This window comes from Marmota marmota, unplaced genomic scaffold, assembly GCF_001458135.2.
Source record: "Marmota marmota marmota unplaced genomic scaffold, marMar, whole genome shotgun sequence".
Classification (NCBI taxonomy): domain Eukaryota; kingdom Metazoa; phylum Chordata; class Mammalia; order Rodentia; family Sciuridae; genus Marmota; species Marmota marmota.
This window is the reverse complement of record NW_026000174.1, coordinates 16352244-16369099: the sequence shown is the minus strand read 5'-3', so window position 1 is coordinate 16369099 and position 16856 is coordinate 16352244. Positions and strand designations below refer to the sequence as shown.

Here is a 16856-nt window from a genome sequence, read left to right as displayed (position 1 = left end):
AATCTCTCTACTTTTTTATATTTGCCAAAAGTTGTTTTGTGGCATGTTTTATGGTCTATTTTAGAGAGATCCATGTGCTGCTGAGAAGAACATGTATACACTCATTGAAGGATGAAATATTTTACTTATGTCAGTTAAGTCTAAGTTATTGATTGTATTCTTGAGTTCTATAATTTCTTTGTTCAACTTTTGTTTGGAAGATCTATCCAGTGGTGAAAGAGTTGTGTTAAAAATTATTGTGTTGTGGTCTATTTGACTCTAGAACTTGAGAAGAGTTTGTTTGATGAATATAGATGCTCCATTGTTTGGAGCATATATGTTTATAATTGGTAAGTCTTGTTGGTGTATGGTCCCTTGAGCAGTATGTAGTGTCCTTCTTTATCCCTTTTGATTAACTTTAGCTTGAAGTCTACTTTATTTGATATGAGGATGGAAACCCCTGCTTGCTTCCGCCATCAATGTGAGCAGTATAATTTTTCTCAACCCTTCAACTTCAGTCTGTGGATGTCTTTTCCTATGAGATGAGTCTCTTGGAGGGAGCATATTGTTGGGCCCTTTTATTGAATTTTTATTTGGTTTATTGTTTCCTTCATTTCAAGGATTTCTGACTGTTTTTTTTTAAGAGTCTTTATCTCTTTCTTGAAGTAATCTTTTGCTACCTGTATTTGATCTCTTATCTCTTTATTGGAGTGTCAATTTTTGCCTGCATTTGCTCATTTAAGTCATTCTTTAATTCACAGATAATTTTAATTATGAACCTTCTGAACTCCTTTCCTGACATTTCATCCACTTCAATGTCTATGGATTCTATTATTGTAGTATCCTGGTTTGTTTGGGGCATTTTCCTCCTTTGTTTTTTCATGTTGTCTATGTGTCTTCCTTTCTTGCAGTGTGAATCTGAGATATTACAGTTTCTACCCTATATTCTTGTAGTATCCATGCAAATTGTCTGTACCTCACCTTGATGTTGGGCTTCCAGACCCTGCTGGTGTCCTTCAATGTATGCTACTGTTGACTCAAGGTGGTGGCAGTAATAGCCGAGGTAACTCAAGGTAGTGGAGGTGCCCCAAGATGGATGCAACATCTTACAGAGATGGGATGAAAGGGGGGCCTTACACTGCCTTTGGGATGCCTGCTATGAGTTATAGCTGCTTCTAGGCCCTGTCTGTTGTCAAAAGGTAGGGGCTACTGCGTAGGGAAGGCTACGGTGATGTTTGCAGTGTCCCAAGATGGAAGTGGGTTAGGCTTGGGCTACCAGTTGGGGAAGGGGCGGTGGCGGGGTCCCTTGGGCTGGGTCCCACAAGTTGGTGTAGGCTGATCTGTGCCGGGCCTGAGCTCTAGTGGGTGTCTGCCGGTGGTGGGATGGACCCAGGCCTACTCTGAGCCTGGGTCCCATGCAGGTCTGTATGGGCAGATCTAGGCCAGGCCTGAGCTCCAGCGGGGGTCTGCTGGTCAGAAGAGGTGGTCCTATGCTGGAGCCTGAGCTCAGGCAGGTGTCTGACAGTGGTGGGATAGACCCAGGCCTACTCTCTCATCTATCTTTTTTCATCCTTTACTTTTAACCTTTTTGTGTCCTTAAAGTGTTTCTCTTGAAGAGTATATTGTTGGGTTTTGTTTTTTATCCAATATGACAATCTTTGCTTTATATTATTTAGTTATTTTACATAAACCAAACTTCAACAAGTTCAGAGGATTAAAACCATACAGCATATATGCTCTGACCACAATAAAATTAAACTAGAAATCAATAAGAAAAATACAATTAGAAAAAGTCCTAAAATGAAAATCAAATAAGACACTTAAATTTTCCTTTTTTGCAAGTAAAACACTTCTAAACAACCACAGATCAAATAAGAAATAACAATAAAAATTAAACTGAATGATAATAAGGCATAAAATATCCAAACTATTAAATGCTACCAGGTACGACTGCACATGCTCATAATCCCAGCTACTCAGGAAGCTGAGCCCGGAGGATTACAAATTCAAGGCCAGTCTGGGCAACCTAGCAAGACTCCGTCTCAAAATAAAAAGGAAAAAGGGCTGTGGATGTAGCTCAGTGGTAAAGCACCCCTGTATTCAATCTCTAGTACAGGGGTTAAAAAAAAAACTAAAAAAAAAAAAAAAAAACTATAGAACATTGCTGAGAGAAATTTTAAAAGATCTCAGTAGATGACAAGATAAATTATGCTAATAGACTGGAAGGATTATTTGACTAAAAGTCAATTTTCCCCCACATCAATGTATAAATTCACTACAAACACAATCAAAATCCCAGAAGGTTGGTTGGTTTGTCTTTCTTGAGGGAGTGGGATAACTGAATGACAAGTTAATAAGGAAATACAAAGACCCTAGACTAGACACGGACATATTATAAAAGAAAACATCTGGAGAACTTAACATTACCAGACTAAACAGACAAATAGACTAAAGAACAGATTTCTGAATGATCATTTTACAAATTATCTTACTTAGGGGGGAAAAAAAGATCCTTAACCTCTTTCTCATATCATACACAAAAATAAATAAACTATATACCAGAATGTGAAAAGTCAAACAATAAAAATTTGAAAGAAAATTTTAGGAAAATATCATAGGGAAAGATATTTTAACAAGAAACAAAAAGCACCAACCATTTTTTAAAAATTGATGAAACTGAGTTTCATTGAAATCAAGAACTTGTGTTCGTCAGAAGACAACATTAACAAACTATAAAGCAAGCCACAAGTTGAGAGAAAATATTTCGTTTATGTGTGTATATCATATATTATATGATATATATATATATATATATATATATATATATATATGAGATACACAAGGACTCACTATCAGAGTATATAAAGAATTCTTAAAAATCAATAAAAGACAACTTAATTTTTTAAGTGAGAAGAGATTCCCAAATCAAAGGGTCAATAAATTTATGACAAAGTGCTCAATAACATTAGGGAAATGAAAATTAAAATCTCAATGAAATACCCATTACTTATCTATTAGAATGTCTAAAAATACCAAGATAATAGGTCAGCTAGAACTCTCATACACTGCTGATAGCATTATAGATTGGTACAACTATTGGAAAACTGGTTTAATTTTTTTTGGGGGGGAGGGGAGGGTGGTACCAGGGATTGAACCCAGAGATACTTACCCACTGAGCCACGTCCCCAGCCATTTTTATTTTTATTTTTTTATTTTGAGACAGGATCTCACTAAGTTGTTGAGGTTGGCTTTGAACTTGGGATCCTCCTGCCTCAGTCTCCTAAGTCACTAGGATTACAGGTATGCACCACCACACCCAGCCTGTTTGGTACTTTCTAATAAAGCCAATATAGAATGTTCTATTATTATATGTCCAACAGAAATGAATGTTTATGCCCACCAAGAGATATATGCAAGAAGATTCACAGCAGTGTTAAGTCATGAAAGTTTAAAAAAAATTTTTTTTTAATTGCAAACAATTCAAGTGTTTATTGACAGGAGAATGGACAAATTATAGTATCCTTGTACAATGGATTATTACTGAGCAATGAAAATAAACCAGATACACCACATGCAACAAAGATGACTCTCAACTTTTAGGGACTTAATGTTGATTGGGGAAAAAAAACACACACACACAAAAGCATATATGTATAAAGTCATTTTTATGAAGTTCAAAATTAGGCAAAACTAGGTTTGAGGTTGTGACAGAGGATACCTTCTGAATGAAATATTTACTAGGGCAAGAGTTAGCTGGTTGTATCTTGATCTGGGTAATAGTTATATGGGTACATACATACATAAAAGCTTACCAGCTTTATGCTTATGTTTTACATACTTTATGCAAATACCTCAATAAAAAAGTAATAAAATAATTCATCACCTGTTATTCACTGTTCTTTGAAAAACACCTCACCATTTATCGCTACTGTCTTTCTTATTTTCTTGGTACTAGGAATTGAACCCAGGAGTACTTTACCACTGAGCTACATTCTCATTCCTTTCTATTTTTTATTTTAATACAAGAGTTTTGCTAAGTTGCTTAGGTCTCACTAAGTTGCTGAGGCCTATCTTGAATTTTCAATCCTCCTGACTCAGCCTCCTGAGTCACAGGATTACAGGTGCAAACCACCACACGTGGCTTCTACTACTCTTATTGGTAAGAGTCTAATGACTGTAGAAAATAGACTTTGAGCCATATTTCAAGTCCTCACACATGAGAAAGTTTCCAGCCAGACCCTAGGCCCTTACCCTTTGCCCACCCCTTGGGGTGTCCAGGGATTTGGAGACTCTCCTACCTGCTCCAGCTCTTCCTCAGCATATTTTTGGCGGCTCCGCTCATTCTCAGTACCCTCCCGCAGTTCCTTCAGCCGCTGGGCTTCCTGCTTGGCCAGGTTGATCTCATCACGTAGCTTCTTCTCCAGATGGACTTTCTCCACCTCCACTGTGCGGTGTTCCTCCTGGGCCTTGTGTAGCCTGAGGGGCAATGTAGGGAGCTGGAGGAAGCCAGGCAAGGGGATGCCAGCCAACATGCCATGAGTCATGGCAGCAAGAAGGAAAATGAGAGCACTTGCTCTCTGTATTCATTTTCCCTACTCTGCTAACCGGCTAGCTCTTTTGGCTAGGATACCATAGTCATTATCCTAATTCTTACATTGGCCATCATTTGGCTGCCAGTAATTAAGGTGTGAAGTCTGGTTCCCAGGCATCTGAATCCCTCCTCTAAAGTATCTCACATACTACAATCATAACAACCATCAGTTCACAAGGCATTTCACATTTATTCTCCAGGCAGATAATGATATACTGGTATCATTATCACCTGGGACAGATGTGAATATGAAGGGTTAGGAGAAGGAAAATAACTTACAGGAGGAACTGAAACTAGAATTAAAATTATTGTGATTTCAAATACCACAGTATTTCCCTTATTTTGGGGTATCTGGAAGGCTCAATTAATGTAGAACTTTACAAGCTATACAAAATCCAGGAAAAACCTAATGGTTGAGACATGAATGACATGAAAAAAAGTTCAGGAAGATGACAAAGTAATTATTGAACTGGACCTCTTAGACTCCTAAGCATCTGATCCCAGAAGCACAGAAAAACAAAATTCATGCCAAAGAGGATCAACAGGGTTTGGAGAGCCCCTGCTGCCCCAGGTTCTGAGGTCTCTTCCTAGGTATCTTCCACAGTAAGATCTCAAGGGTATCAGTCATAAAAATCTACTTTTGTACCCACCCACATATTCCCTCTACTCATTGACAAAACCTTCCATCTAGGAAAGCCTTCCTTCCTCTCTTCTTTCCTCCACATATCTATCCATGTTAATTTGTTCATTCAGCCATTCACCAAGTTCTGTCAAGGTGCCTACTAAATGTCAAGCCCTGTAATATTATGGAGACAAATCACCAAACTGTCTCTCTCACTGAGGTGCTTAGTAACCTAGTTCAACAAATACAAGTAAACAGTTAACTGTCTACAGTGTTGTAGGTTCTACAATGAAGAGAACCCAAAGGACAGCATAATCAACTCTGCCAGAGAGGAGTTAGAAAAGGGCCTCAACTAGACCCAGATGAAAGGGTAAGAGCTTACTAATCCCACTAAAAAGGGAAAGCACCTGTCAGGTCTTCCTATTTTAATAGGAACACAAAGTTATCAGTATACTATGATAGGAGGGTAAAATGATAAAGAAGAAAAATATGAGATAAAGAATTGGGGTATAGAAAACTAAAGATTGACTAAAGAACAAGACCCATCGAGAAAGGCAATGATCACTGAGAAGAGGCAGAAACAGAACTCAACCTTTTGGGGAAAAAAAAAACAAAAACCCTAGTCCAGAGTTGTCAGTGGCTGAGGACTCCAAAGATGTGGTGGAATAAGCAAGGAAGAAATATTAGCTACAAGCTTCTGCTAACAATTGTAGTCCGCTGCCTAATTTGCCCCTGGAGAGAAAAAGGAATTGAACCTTCTCAAGGTGTACAACAGATGGTGCTACAAGCACAGTTAAAAAAAAAAACAAAAATCATTTCCTGCCCGCATCTCCTTCCCGTGCTGAATATCCTCCTTTATTGTACTCTTCTTCCTTTACTGTACTCTCCTGTAACCCAATTGTAAGAAATTATACCATTAGGGATTTGATTCTTCACTGAAATACTGTCCTTTCTGAAAGATATCTCCTTAGAAAAGCTAATACCATGGTACGTCTGCCCTCTTTCTGTAATAAGGATCTCCTTCAAAGTAGAACTGAGCCTAGTCCATTTTCAAATTCCCAATAGGATCTAGCAAAGATGGATATTGATAAATATTGTTGGGTGCAGAAATGAACAAATAAAAGCACTACCCCCACCCCAAGGCAACAATGAATTAGCATTACAAAGAAGAAAATTAGGCACCCAGATTGCATGATTGTGAGTCCTAACTCCAATCTCAACCAGTTTTTCCCCCTTTCTTCACAGCAAAATAAGAATCAAAATCTCTGCCTGTCTCAAAGAATTATTTTGAAACCCAGTGAAATCCTAAATGGAATGTACAAATAAATGTCAAATTATATTTATTTACTCAAAATATCAGGAATTCTGTAATTAAAGCTCTGTAGTAGCTGGCAATGGAGATCTATTAATGTCAAGGTGGCATGTGGGCTGTTGACACTGTTAGAGGAGGGTATGCGAGTATGTATGTCCAAGTCCGGTGGGGAATAGGGCCTGTCTCTAAGTGCTACAGTGGTCATTAAGCTCAGGAGGCCTTAGGGAGCAGGGAAGGCTGGAAGCTTAGTTTTATCCCCAAACTTGGAATGTCTCCTGCCTAGATTCTTTTGTCTTTGGAATGAAAACAGTACATGTTTTTCAGACAAATGAACTATGGGATTCCTCAGACAGCAGCAATTAGTCCCTACGTGGCAAAGGGCTGAGGAATAAGGGCCCAGCAGAATAGCCAGGATTCAGCTAAGAGATCAGAACCCCTTACTCCCTCAAAGCCCATTCCATGGAAATGAGTCTGGTAAGCCTGCTGCCTCAAGTAAGGCTACCTCCCCTCAGTCCCATATCATGTCCTCATTGCCCTTTCCTATATGTGAGTTTTATTGCCCCAAAAGCAGTGAATTCCTGGTTCTTAGATGTCAGAAAGTTCAAGAATTGACTGACTGACGACTGATACTCTCTCTTTTTATAACTAAATCTTCTGCCACCATTTTAAAATCATGTTTCATTTTGACAGCATCCTAGATTATCAGAGCTAAAAGTGTTCTCCTAGAAGAGTATGATGCTCTCCACAGAGGGTAAGATCTCAAGGGTATCAGTCATAAAATCTACTTTTGTATACACCCACATATTCCCTCTACTCATTGACAAAACCTTCCATCTAGGAAAGCCTTCCTTCCTCTCTTCTTTCCTCCACATATCTATCCCTGTTAATTTGTCCATTCAGCCATTCATTCACCAAGTTCTATCAAGATGCCTACTAAATGTCAAGCCCTGTACTAAGCCGTAAATATTATGGAGACAAATCACCAAGCCCTTCCCACTACTAATGAGGAAATAAGTGCAGGAAGGGAAAGGATTTACCCAAAGTCATACAAGTCAGTACTTAGAACACTAAGGCTCCATTCAAGAGATAACAAAGGTCAGTAGGAAAAAAGGTTTATGAGGTTTCTTTGAAGAACAGTGAATTATATCTATATATATGGGAAGGGAAGCAGTCTAGAGGCAGGACAGAAGACAGAATGACCCTTACTTAACAAGCCATCTAACAGGGGAGTTCAAGACTTATGAGAACTAAACATTTCTGAAGCTTAGAGGGAAGAAAGACAGAAACCAGCTTCCCCCCAGGAGGAATAACTGCCCAAGGCAACTGGAATAGCAGAAGCTAGGCTTACAATACATTTCTGGAATGGTGAGACAGCCTGGACAGTGATGTCAGCCTAGTCTCAAGGGTACAACCCAGGTGGAAACAGGTGGCTCCCAAGAGCTAGCAGCACCAGGCTTATAAGGAAGGGACAAGGCCTTACCTTTCCTGAAGGTCATGCAAACTCTGCTCAGCTCTGTGTAAACCCTCCAAATCCTTCATCATCTTCTTCATGTGCTCCTTGGAGTAACGGTTCTGGATATAGGCAAACCAGCAGCCGCCCACACCAATAACAATAGATACCACCAGCATGAAGTCCTTGAGGTGATTGTGGCGGGTCACTGCCAGAGAGGAGACGGCATAATGAGTCAGGGTGCCCACTGCACACTTAGCCTTGCAGACTCACTGCATCCCCTACTTTATGATGCCTCCCCCTGGCAGTCACACATTTCTCTCGGGAAGAATTAGTTTATCAGACACATACTTGCCATATACTACTACAGTAAGCTCTGTGCTTATTTCTCTGCTAGTCAGGGCCTAGGTTGGAAAGGTTGAGAAGCCTAACAGTGATACAGGAGGTTTATTAATTCATATTTCCCTAAGATACAATGAAGAGGAAAGAATCATGCCAATGTATCCCAGCCATCTCTGGGCTAGGATGAGCCCATGTGCCCAGATGCACTGGCTTCCATCCTACAGGGTAAGCAATGTAAAGGCAAAAGAAGATGGCTAGGATAAACAGAATAAAGCCATGTCACTGGAGCCTGAGGTCTAGCTACAGGACTAAGGTTACTGCAGAAGTTGTGTTTCCTGGACTAGTAGGCCATTTTAACACAACGTCCAAAGCACAGATCAAGTAAAGGTCTTGAATTCTCAATCCACAGAGAGCATTTCTAGGCTGTAGCTCAATCAAAGATCAGACAGAAGAGGAGTAGCATCAAGAGATTGGCGTATGAAAGACATTACACATGCCCAAAACTGAGAAGCAGATCTACCTCCAGAGAATGCCTGGCAATAATTTAGTGAATGCCTGGCAATAATTCAGCCATCAGGTATGATTAAAAGCAATGCCCAGTCTCCAGAGAAAATTTAAATGCTAAATAAGGAAAAATAAAATAGAAGATAAAAACAAAAACCACCTTCCCAAGAACTTAGTGAACAGGATAGGAGCATTTCTGGAGCCTGACATTGTTCCTAGTATGCCAGATCTGGGCTCTGGGCCATAGCACAGGAGATTTGAAAAGGATATCATAAGGAGAAGAGGACTGCTGCAGTGGCCTATCTGGGATGTACTGTGGATTCAGAGGAGCCATAAATAAAGGAATCAGAAAATGAAGGAAAAAGGAGTTAGACCAAGGTTAAAGACCCGCTCTGTGCATAAAAGGTTGTCCTCAGGTAGGGGAGAAGATAGAATTAGCAGGATACCAATGCCTGGTAAAGACCCAGGTACAGCCACCAAATTGAGGGAGGGTCTAGCTACATGAAAAGACACACGTAGCTGGAAATGACATGAAGCTGAGTGTCACAGTTTGACAAGAAGGGTTACAGTCATAGCTCTCACTGAAAAGCTGAGCAGCAGAATATGGGGATGGCATGGGATCAAAGACAAATTAGCACATGCTATTTCCACGCAAGGAAGGGGAGGTTCAGGGTGGCAGCCACATCTTATACATATTTATGCAGGTCCCTCAGAGAGAAAACTGAAGGCCCTCCAGTGGCCATCCTCTATCCTCCATGTGGACTTGCATTTCTAGCCATACTCATGTCCTTAGTCTCTTGTCCTTCAACTCCCAACAAGAAAAATTTCTGTAGCATAGTCACTTTCTTTTCTTTCTGAACACATTTGTCTCTGCTACAGTCTCTACTAGAGCCTGGGGTATTCTTCATTTCCCCTGCTTGCTAAGGATTTCTAATCTTGGTTTCATGGGGTTTCTTAATGCCAACATCCCCTTTTACATTCTTTTTTTTTAATATTTATTTTTTAGTTGTAGTTGGACATAATATCTTTATTTTATTTTTATGTGGTGCTGAGGATCAAACCCAGGGCCTCACACATGCCAAACAATCGTTCTACCACTGAGCCACAATCCCAGCACCCGCCCCTGGCTCTTTTACATTCTTAACAAAAGACCAAGGTACCTTCATTCAGACAATACTCTATGAAATAAACATTTTTGTCTGTCCTCTTATTACTTTCAGACTTCAAAGTTCTTAAGGTGAGCATGCAGATTGGGCCTAGCTATTTCATTCAGACCTTTATTCTACCATGTCCAGATTGTTTTAGAAACAGATTCTACCATTTTGATCAGCTTCATATTCTCATCCAAGTCATAAATAAAAACACTGAGTGACTGGGACTAATGACAGAATCTCACAGTTACCTTCTCCCTGCCCCTGTTTCTAAAATAATACTGTTCCACCTTTTAGTACCCTCTGGATTCCTTCAACCAGTTTTGACTCCACATAAATGTGCAAACATCCACTCTATCCACCTTTCTACCTTGTCAAATGTGCAGCTAAAGTCCAGTCTGTCCCAGACCATAAGCTGCCAAGCTTGGTGGAAAGAAAATGAGTATAATCTGGTTGATTTACTCTCCATAGTTTCTAATGATCATCACTTGCCTATATGCCAATGCCCAGCACAACATCAACTGGCATACAGAAGGCACTCAACAAATCCTTTTGGTATTGTATCTTTATGGATAAATCTGGAGTGTGAAAATATCTCCCTCCTCTTAATCCACACAAAAAAAGAAATAGAGAAAATATAAAATGTATCAAACATTCATATTCACCAATTCTAATCCTCACACCTACTCTATAAGAGACAACAATAGTGTTCATATTCTATAGACCAGAAAACTGAGGCTCTATAAGGGACACTGACTTGCTGGAGCTCATAAAAAGTGATAGAGCTGTATTCAAATCTAGATTTGTCTGGCCACACTATCTTTCCTCTGACCCACACTTTTCCTCTACAACTTTCACATTTATGCCACAAATTTTGTTTCTGCTTTGCTACATGCAAATATCTCTCACTATGGAGATGTTTAAATTGCCCTGATCTAACTTAAATCTATAAGCTCAATGCCTGTGTTTTCACATAAGCACGTCCTGGGAGATGATTGTAATATTGCCATCAGATCAGTGAAGATCTAAAGGTCAAATGGTCAAGCTTTTAAAGTTGAACACAGAGCCTCACATAGAGAAATTATTACACCATCATAGCACGTATCCTGCACTATTAGGAAGTCTGGGTTCTATGCTAGACTGCCTCAATTTGTTATGAACTTCACTTCTCCTATCTGGACCTCATCTTCCTCAACTGTACAGTGTTACTACAAAATTACTTAAGAGAATGCTTAGGTATAAATCAAAATGTTTTGAAGGGTGAGGGAAACATTCAGATGGACACATAAAGGATGTAATTAAGAATGTGGGTATTGAATGTGATGAAGATGAAACAGATGTAGAAACTGTCAGGTCCCTTCAGTGGAGCCCTGAGCTGAACACTACACCACCAACGGAATCTATAAATATTTGTTTAGAAATAGAAAATAGGCAAATCAAGATACTAGTTACAGGGCTGGGGATGTGGCTCAAGCGGTAGCGCGCTCGCCTGGCATGCTTGTGGCCCAGGTTTGATCCTCAGCACCACATACAAACAAAGATGTTGTGTCTGCCGAAAACTAAAAAATAAATATTAAAAAATTCTCTCTCTCTCTCTTTCTCTCTAAAAAAAAAAAAGATACTAGTTACATCTTACAGTTATGTACTTTTTCCCATCATAATTCATTTCAATCCTTCAATTCCTACCATCTCACACTCAATCAACAGAGGCAGGGTGGAATAACCAAATTCATTCTGACACAGCAGATATGGCTGGCTAGGTAAACAGAGCTAACCTAGGGAAAGATGACTGGGACTTGGAGAACCTGAGAATGATAGAATTCCCAGTCCAAATGCTGCAAATAAATTTTAGCAAAATGAGATCAACTGTTAACATCATCAGGTGGGGAAGGTAGATGTAAACAAAAGAAATGGTATTAATAGAGTAAGGGGTGAACTGGAGCTTAGGTTTTGATGTGAGTGGGGAAAATTAGTACACCAGGACAGGAAAGCCTGAAATGTGCTGCAGACAAGGGGCTAGGGTTGTGGCTCCGTGGTAGAGTGTTTGTCTAGCATGCATGAGGCATTGTCAATTCTCAGCACCATGTAAAACTAATAAAGATACTATGTCCACCTAAAACAAAAATATATAATAATAATAATAAGAAAAAAAGTGCTGCAGACAGTCTTATAATGCAGATTCTAGGACCAGAGAGTCAAGCCTGCCCTGGGCAGACTCAAGCTATTCTACTCATTAAACTGTGGCATGAAAGTCACCCCTGGTCTGCCTGCTATGTACAGGGAGCTGAAGCTGGAGACATATTTAAACATCTGCACTGCAGTGGTACCAACTCAGACTGGGAACTTAGATCCATGTTTTGAGACTTAGTCTGATACATAAATCTGTCAGACACCAGCCACAAGACCTAAACTGAGCCTAGCAAATCAGGACCATTTCTGGCATGGACAGTATCTTTCCTGGAGGTAATGCACATCAGATAGGCCAAAGAGAGCCTGCCCTCCTCTCTTCCCTTGACACACCAGTAACCAAGATCAGTGGCAGTGGCTTCAAAATCTCAATGTGCAGGAGTGATGAAGGTTGGTGCTTGGGGGCAGACCTTAGGACATCAGAAAGAACAATACCCTGGAAAAACAGAACTGGTAAATGACTGGCTTCCCTGTCCCATGAATGTAGCCCTGGGAGAAAAGTGGGGTATAGTACCAGGTGTGCTTTGATTTATTTATGCCCAGTGACTCCCCATGCAATGAAACATCTGGGGCAAAGATTGGACTTCCTTGCCTCCCCTGAGAACATCTTGTATAACCTACCCTGGGGGGTGGAGCTGACAACACCTCTCACAGCCATAGGATCCCATGGAGAATGGAGACTGAGAGATGGAAAGACACTTTGGAACAGACAGCAAGCACATACTCTGAGTAACAATCCTGTTTTTTTTTTCTTTTTAGTTTTTCTATGTGTACTGATGGACACATGATGGACATTTATACATATGTACATGTACATATTTGTTTATGCTTTCTCATTTGCACCATTCTTAAACGGTTATTTTTCCTTACTCTGTTGTTGAGAGTTAAAGTTTTCAATTAGCATATTTTGGATTTACTTTGTATTCTGTTTCACACCTTTTATGTCTTTTTGTTTCTATTTCTCTCCTTTCTCTTACAAACAGTCAAATTCCATTTTTCTCTCTTTACTCTTTATTTCTTTTACCTTTATTCCTCCTTCTTCCTCATAAACAATACATCCTATATCACCTCTGCATCTGCCCTATTCACATCTTGAAACTGCTAATCCTTTTCTATCCCTATTACTTCTTTCATCATAGTGAACTCTATTTTTAATTTCTCCCAGTACTCTTGTTTTATAAAACTCCAGACGCCACCACTAATGCTAAAGCAACAATTAATACAACTGAAGTCATAGAAAACACTTATTCTTTTGTTTTATGAAAGACATAATTCATGATTACTTGCTGTCTTTACTGATATAAATTGAAACAGTTCTGTTTATTGTGCCAATTAACTTTGTATGAAAATAAAAATTAATTATGCACTTTAGTTCTATATATTTTAAAAAAAAAGAGTAAGGGGTGATTAGAATTTGCAGGGTACCAGTTAGTACTGAAAAAGTGAGTATCCAATTATTATCACCTTCTGGAATTCTCTCTCCCAATCAATTCTTTCCATTCTCTCTGCTTTCCATAGTATACTGATAGATATAGATATTTATCCTTCACTGCCAAAATCTGTGCTAGGAATGTCTTTTGTCATTTACACAGCCTTCTGTGCTGGAGTGTCTGTTTAACCAGCAAGAACTGGTCCTGGGCCTTCCTTCTTCCCTTCTAGTTATAACCCAACAAATGTTTTAGCTATTTCAAATATTCACAAATACTCTACAGGTAGCAATTCTCCCCAAAACCAAGCTGGGCCAGATTCCTCTCCCAAGTCTGCCTACTCCTGTAGTCTGGAGAGGTACAACCTCTTTCTGTAAAATTTCTAGCAAACATCTGGTAACCACTCCTTGTTGGGTCTTAAACTGAATATTACTGTCTCTGCCCTCAAGGAGTCCAGTTTATAGAATTAAAGATGGTAAGAGAGATTGTTTTAAAGACAGTAGGTACAAAGGGCCATGGATTTACAGAGAAGAATGAAAGGGGTTGAGCACACCTGAGGGTGAAAAAGCATCCTGGAGAAGGCCTGAAGAGCATATATAAACATATCCGAAAGGAAAGAGAGAAGGTAAGGATACAGCTACAGTCATCAGAGTAAGCTCTGCCGAAGAGGTGGACATTCCTGCTTACTATAAATTTTTTCCTATTGTCCAAGCCACTGAAGAAGGAAGATAAGACATAATCTTTTCTTTTCCATAACTGTCCCTAACCCAGCAATTACTCTGCAGGCCTCTCTCTCTCTCTCTCTCTCTCTCTCTCTCTCTGGATCTTTCTCAATACTCCTGCTAAAAGCACAAAAGGTACACTAGTCCCTAGCCCGGGACCAAGTAAACAGTAGGCCACTCTAGAAACAGTAGCTATCGTTTATTTAGGGGAAACTGAGGCACAGAGAATTAGGAATGTGCCCAAGGTCACAAAGCTACTGAGTGATAAACTTTCAAAGCTAGAACTCTTTATATCTTATTTCCTCTGATAGATATACAAGGTAGATAATATAGTAGAAAGCAGCACTGAAATATAAGTTAAAAATGTGTGTTTGAATAATGGCTCTACCACTTAAAAAGCTGAATGGCCTCTAAAAACTCACCTCATTTCTGTTTATCTAAATTTTTCTGAGAAATTATCTGCACAAGACACAAAGCCCCTCAATGAATTAATCAGCTATCATGGTGAGACATCAGTTTAGACTTCAAACTGGACACTGTCTTTCATCAGGCCTTTGTTTCTCTTAACACATCTAACACCTGATAATTGGCACTGTTTAGAGAGCTCCAGATAGGTCTGCAGGCCCAGAGCCAATTCTGCAGAGTGGAGCCAATTTTGCAGAGCAGAAAAGACTGTAAAGGGCCATGTGCTACTCTTAGACCACATGGGGAGGACTGAGCATGCCTTCTACTGTCAGAAAAACGGACCTTGAGATGAAGCCATTTAATCCCTCTTCCTCCTTCCAAACTCTGAAGCTGCTGTGGACAGGTGGTGCCTGTTCCCTCAGCAGGCCCTCTCAGCTCTGTATGACAAACCTTTGATTTGCAATTTCTCAAGCCTCAGGATAGTGGCAGGATTTTTATTAAGTCAAGGTGAGGTGGCCATGGCTGGTACTGTAACTTGGCCTTGGTTCTCTGGCATGTTTGTTACATGACTTATTATGGTGAGGCCTGCACATCTGTGCCCAACCAGCCTAGGTTGAGAACACAAGTCATCACCAGCACAGGGTATCACTCTAAGTCCTACATGGATGTTGAATAGAAAACAGAAGTAAAATAGGGATTTTACTCTGTACTCAGAAAGGAAAACAGAACCTAAGGGGCACAGATCAAAGGATTCTTTATATGAACCCAGGAGGCACAGCCCCACCCTTGCAGAAGTCTCCTGGCAAAGAGTTTCCTAGTATTTTCCTAAGATTTCAGCTGGCAATTTTCAAAATTTTCCTTTAACAAGTATAACTAGAAAAATATAAAGACAATATTTGCCATCAGGACAGCTGTTGGATTCCACAATCTTAGCTTACAGAAATATGCCCAGCTCTCAGAACCCTAGAATAATAACTAGTAAGAGTTTTTAAATTAGCAGGCCCATTTTACAGATCAGATAACCTGAATCTAGGCAAAACTGAATTGCCAAAGACCACCTGACAAGGCAGTGGCCAAGCACAGAATTCCCAAAAGTACAGGATGTTGACAGAAGGAAGTAACAGATCTCCTGTCTTTTATACAGAACCCAATCAAGGGGTTTCGCCCCAAAATCGTGCAAAGTCATAGCTAAAAGAAACCACAAGGACCTTTAGACTAATGATCTATCTCATGATACACATCAGAAAATAAACCCTGGAAAAAGTAATCTACCCAAGGTTACACAACAAGTGGCAGTTTAAAAATTTTTTTTTCATAGTTGTAGATGGACACAATACCTTTGTTTTATTTGTTTTTATTTAGGGCTAAAGATTGAACCCAGGGCCTCACAGGTGCTAGGCAAGTGCTCTACCACTAAGTTACAGCCTCAGCCCCGTAAGTGGCAATTTTGAAAAAAATCTCCTATCATTTCAAGGTTCTTTCCTAAAATTTATAAAGAAGTTCTCTGAGTGGAAGTCCAGGATTTATAAATATTGAAGATGCATATATTTGTTATCATTTTTGAAATATAATGTTTGCAAACACTTTCTCTATTCTGTGAATTGTCTTTTCACTTCTTGAAGTGTAAAACTTTTAAATTATGATGAAGCTCAATATAAAAGTTCTCTGAATGGAAGTCCAGGGTTTATAAATATTGAAGATGCATATATTTGCATCTTCAATATATTGCTCAATATATTCTTTCTTTTGTTGTTTGGGTTGTTAAAAAATAATTTATTGGGAGAAAAATCTTAGCCACCTGCACCTCAGATAGGGTATAAATTTCCAGAATATAAAGAACTCAAAAAACTTAAAATTTAAAAAAAAAAACCCAATCAATAAATGAGCAAAGGAACTGAACAGACACTTCACAGAAGAAATACGATCAGTCAACAAATATATGAAAAAATGTTCACCATCTCTAGCAATTAGAGAAATGCAAATTAAAACTACACTGAGATTTCACCTCACTACAGTCAGAATGGCAATTATCATGAATACAAGTAATAATAAATGTTGGTGAGGATGTAGGGGAAAGGGTTCACTCATATATTATTGGTGGGATTGCAAACTGGTACAACCACTATAAAAAGCAGTATGGAGATTCCTCAAAACAACTAGGAAT

General features: G+C 39.4%; 1 protein-coding gene across 9 annotated transcripts in view; it reads right to left on the bottom strand.

Annotated features, from left to right (window-relative positions):
* Stim1 (stromal interaction molecule 1) overlaps nucleotides 1-16856 on the bottom strand; it is a 250668-nt gene that overhangs the window by 19879 nt on the left and 213933 nt on the right. For all 9 annotated transcript variants that reach the window (XM_048788166.1, XM_048788162.1, XM_048788170.1 and 6 more), the window contains exons 6-7: nucleotides 7985-8162; nucleotides 4278-4455 (exon numbers count right to left, since the gene is read on the bottom strand). In XM_048788166.1, coding sequence (XP_048644123.1) covers nucleotides 4278-4455; nucleotides 7985-8162 — 356 coding nt within the window. The remainder of the gene's footprint in view (nucleotides 1-4277; nucleotides 4456-7984; nucleotides 8163-16856) is intronic.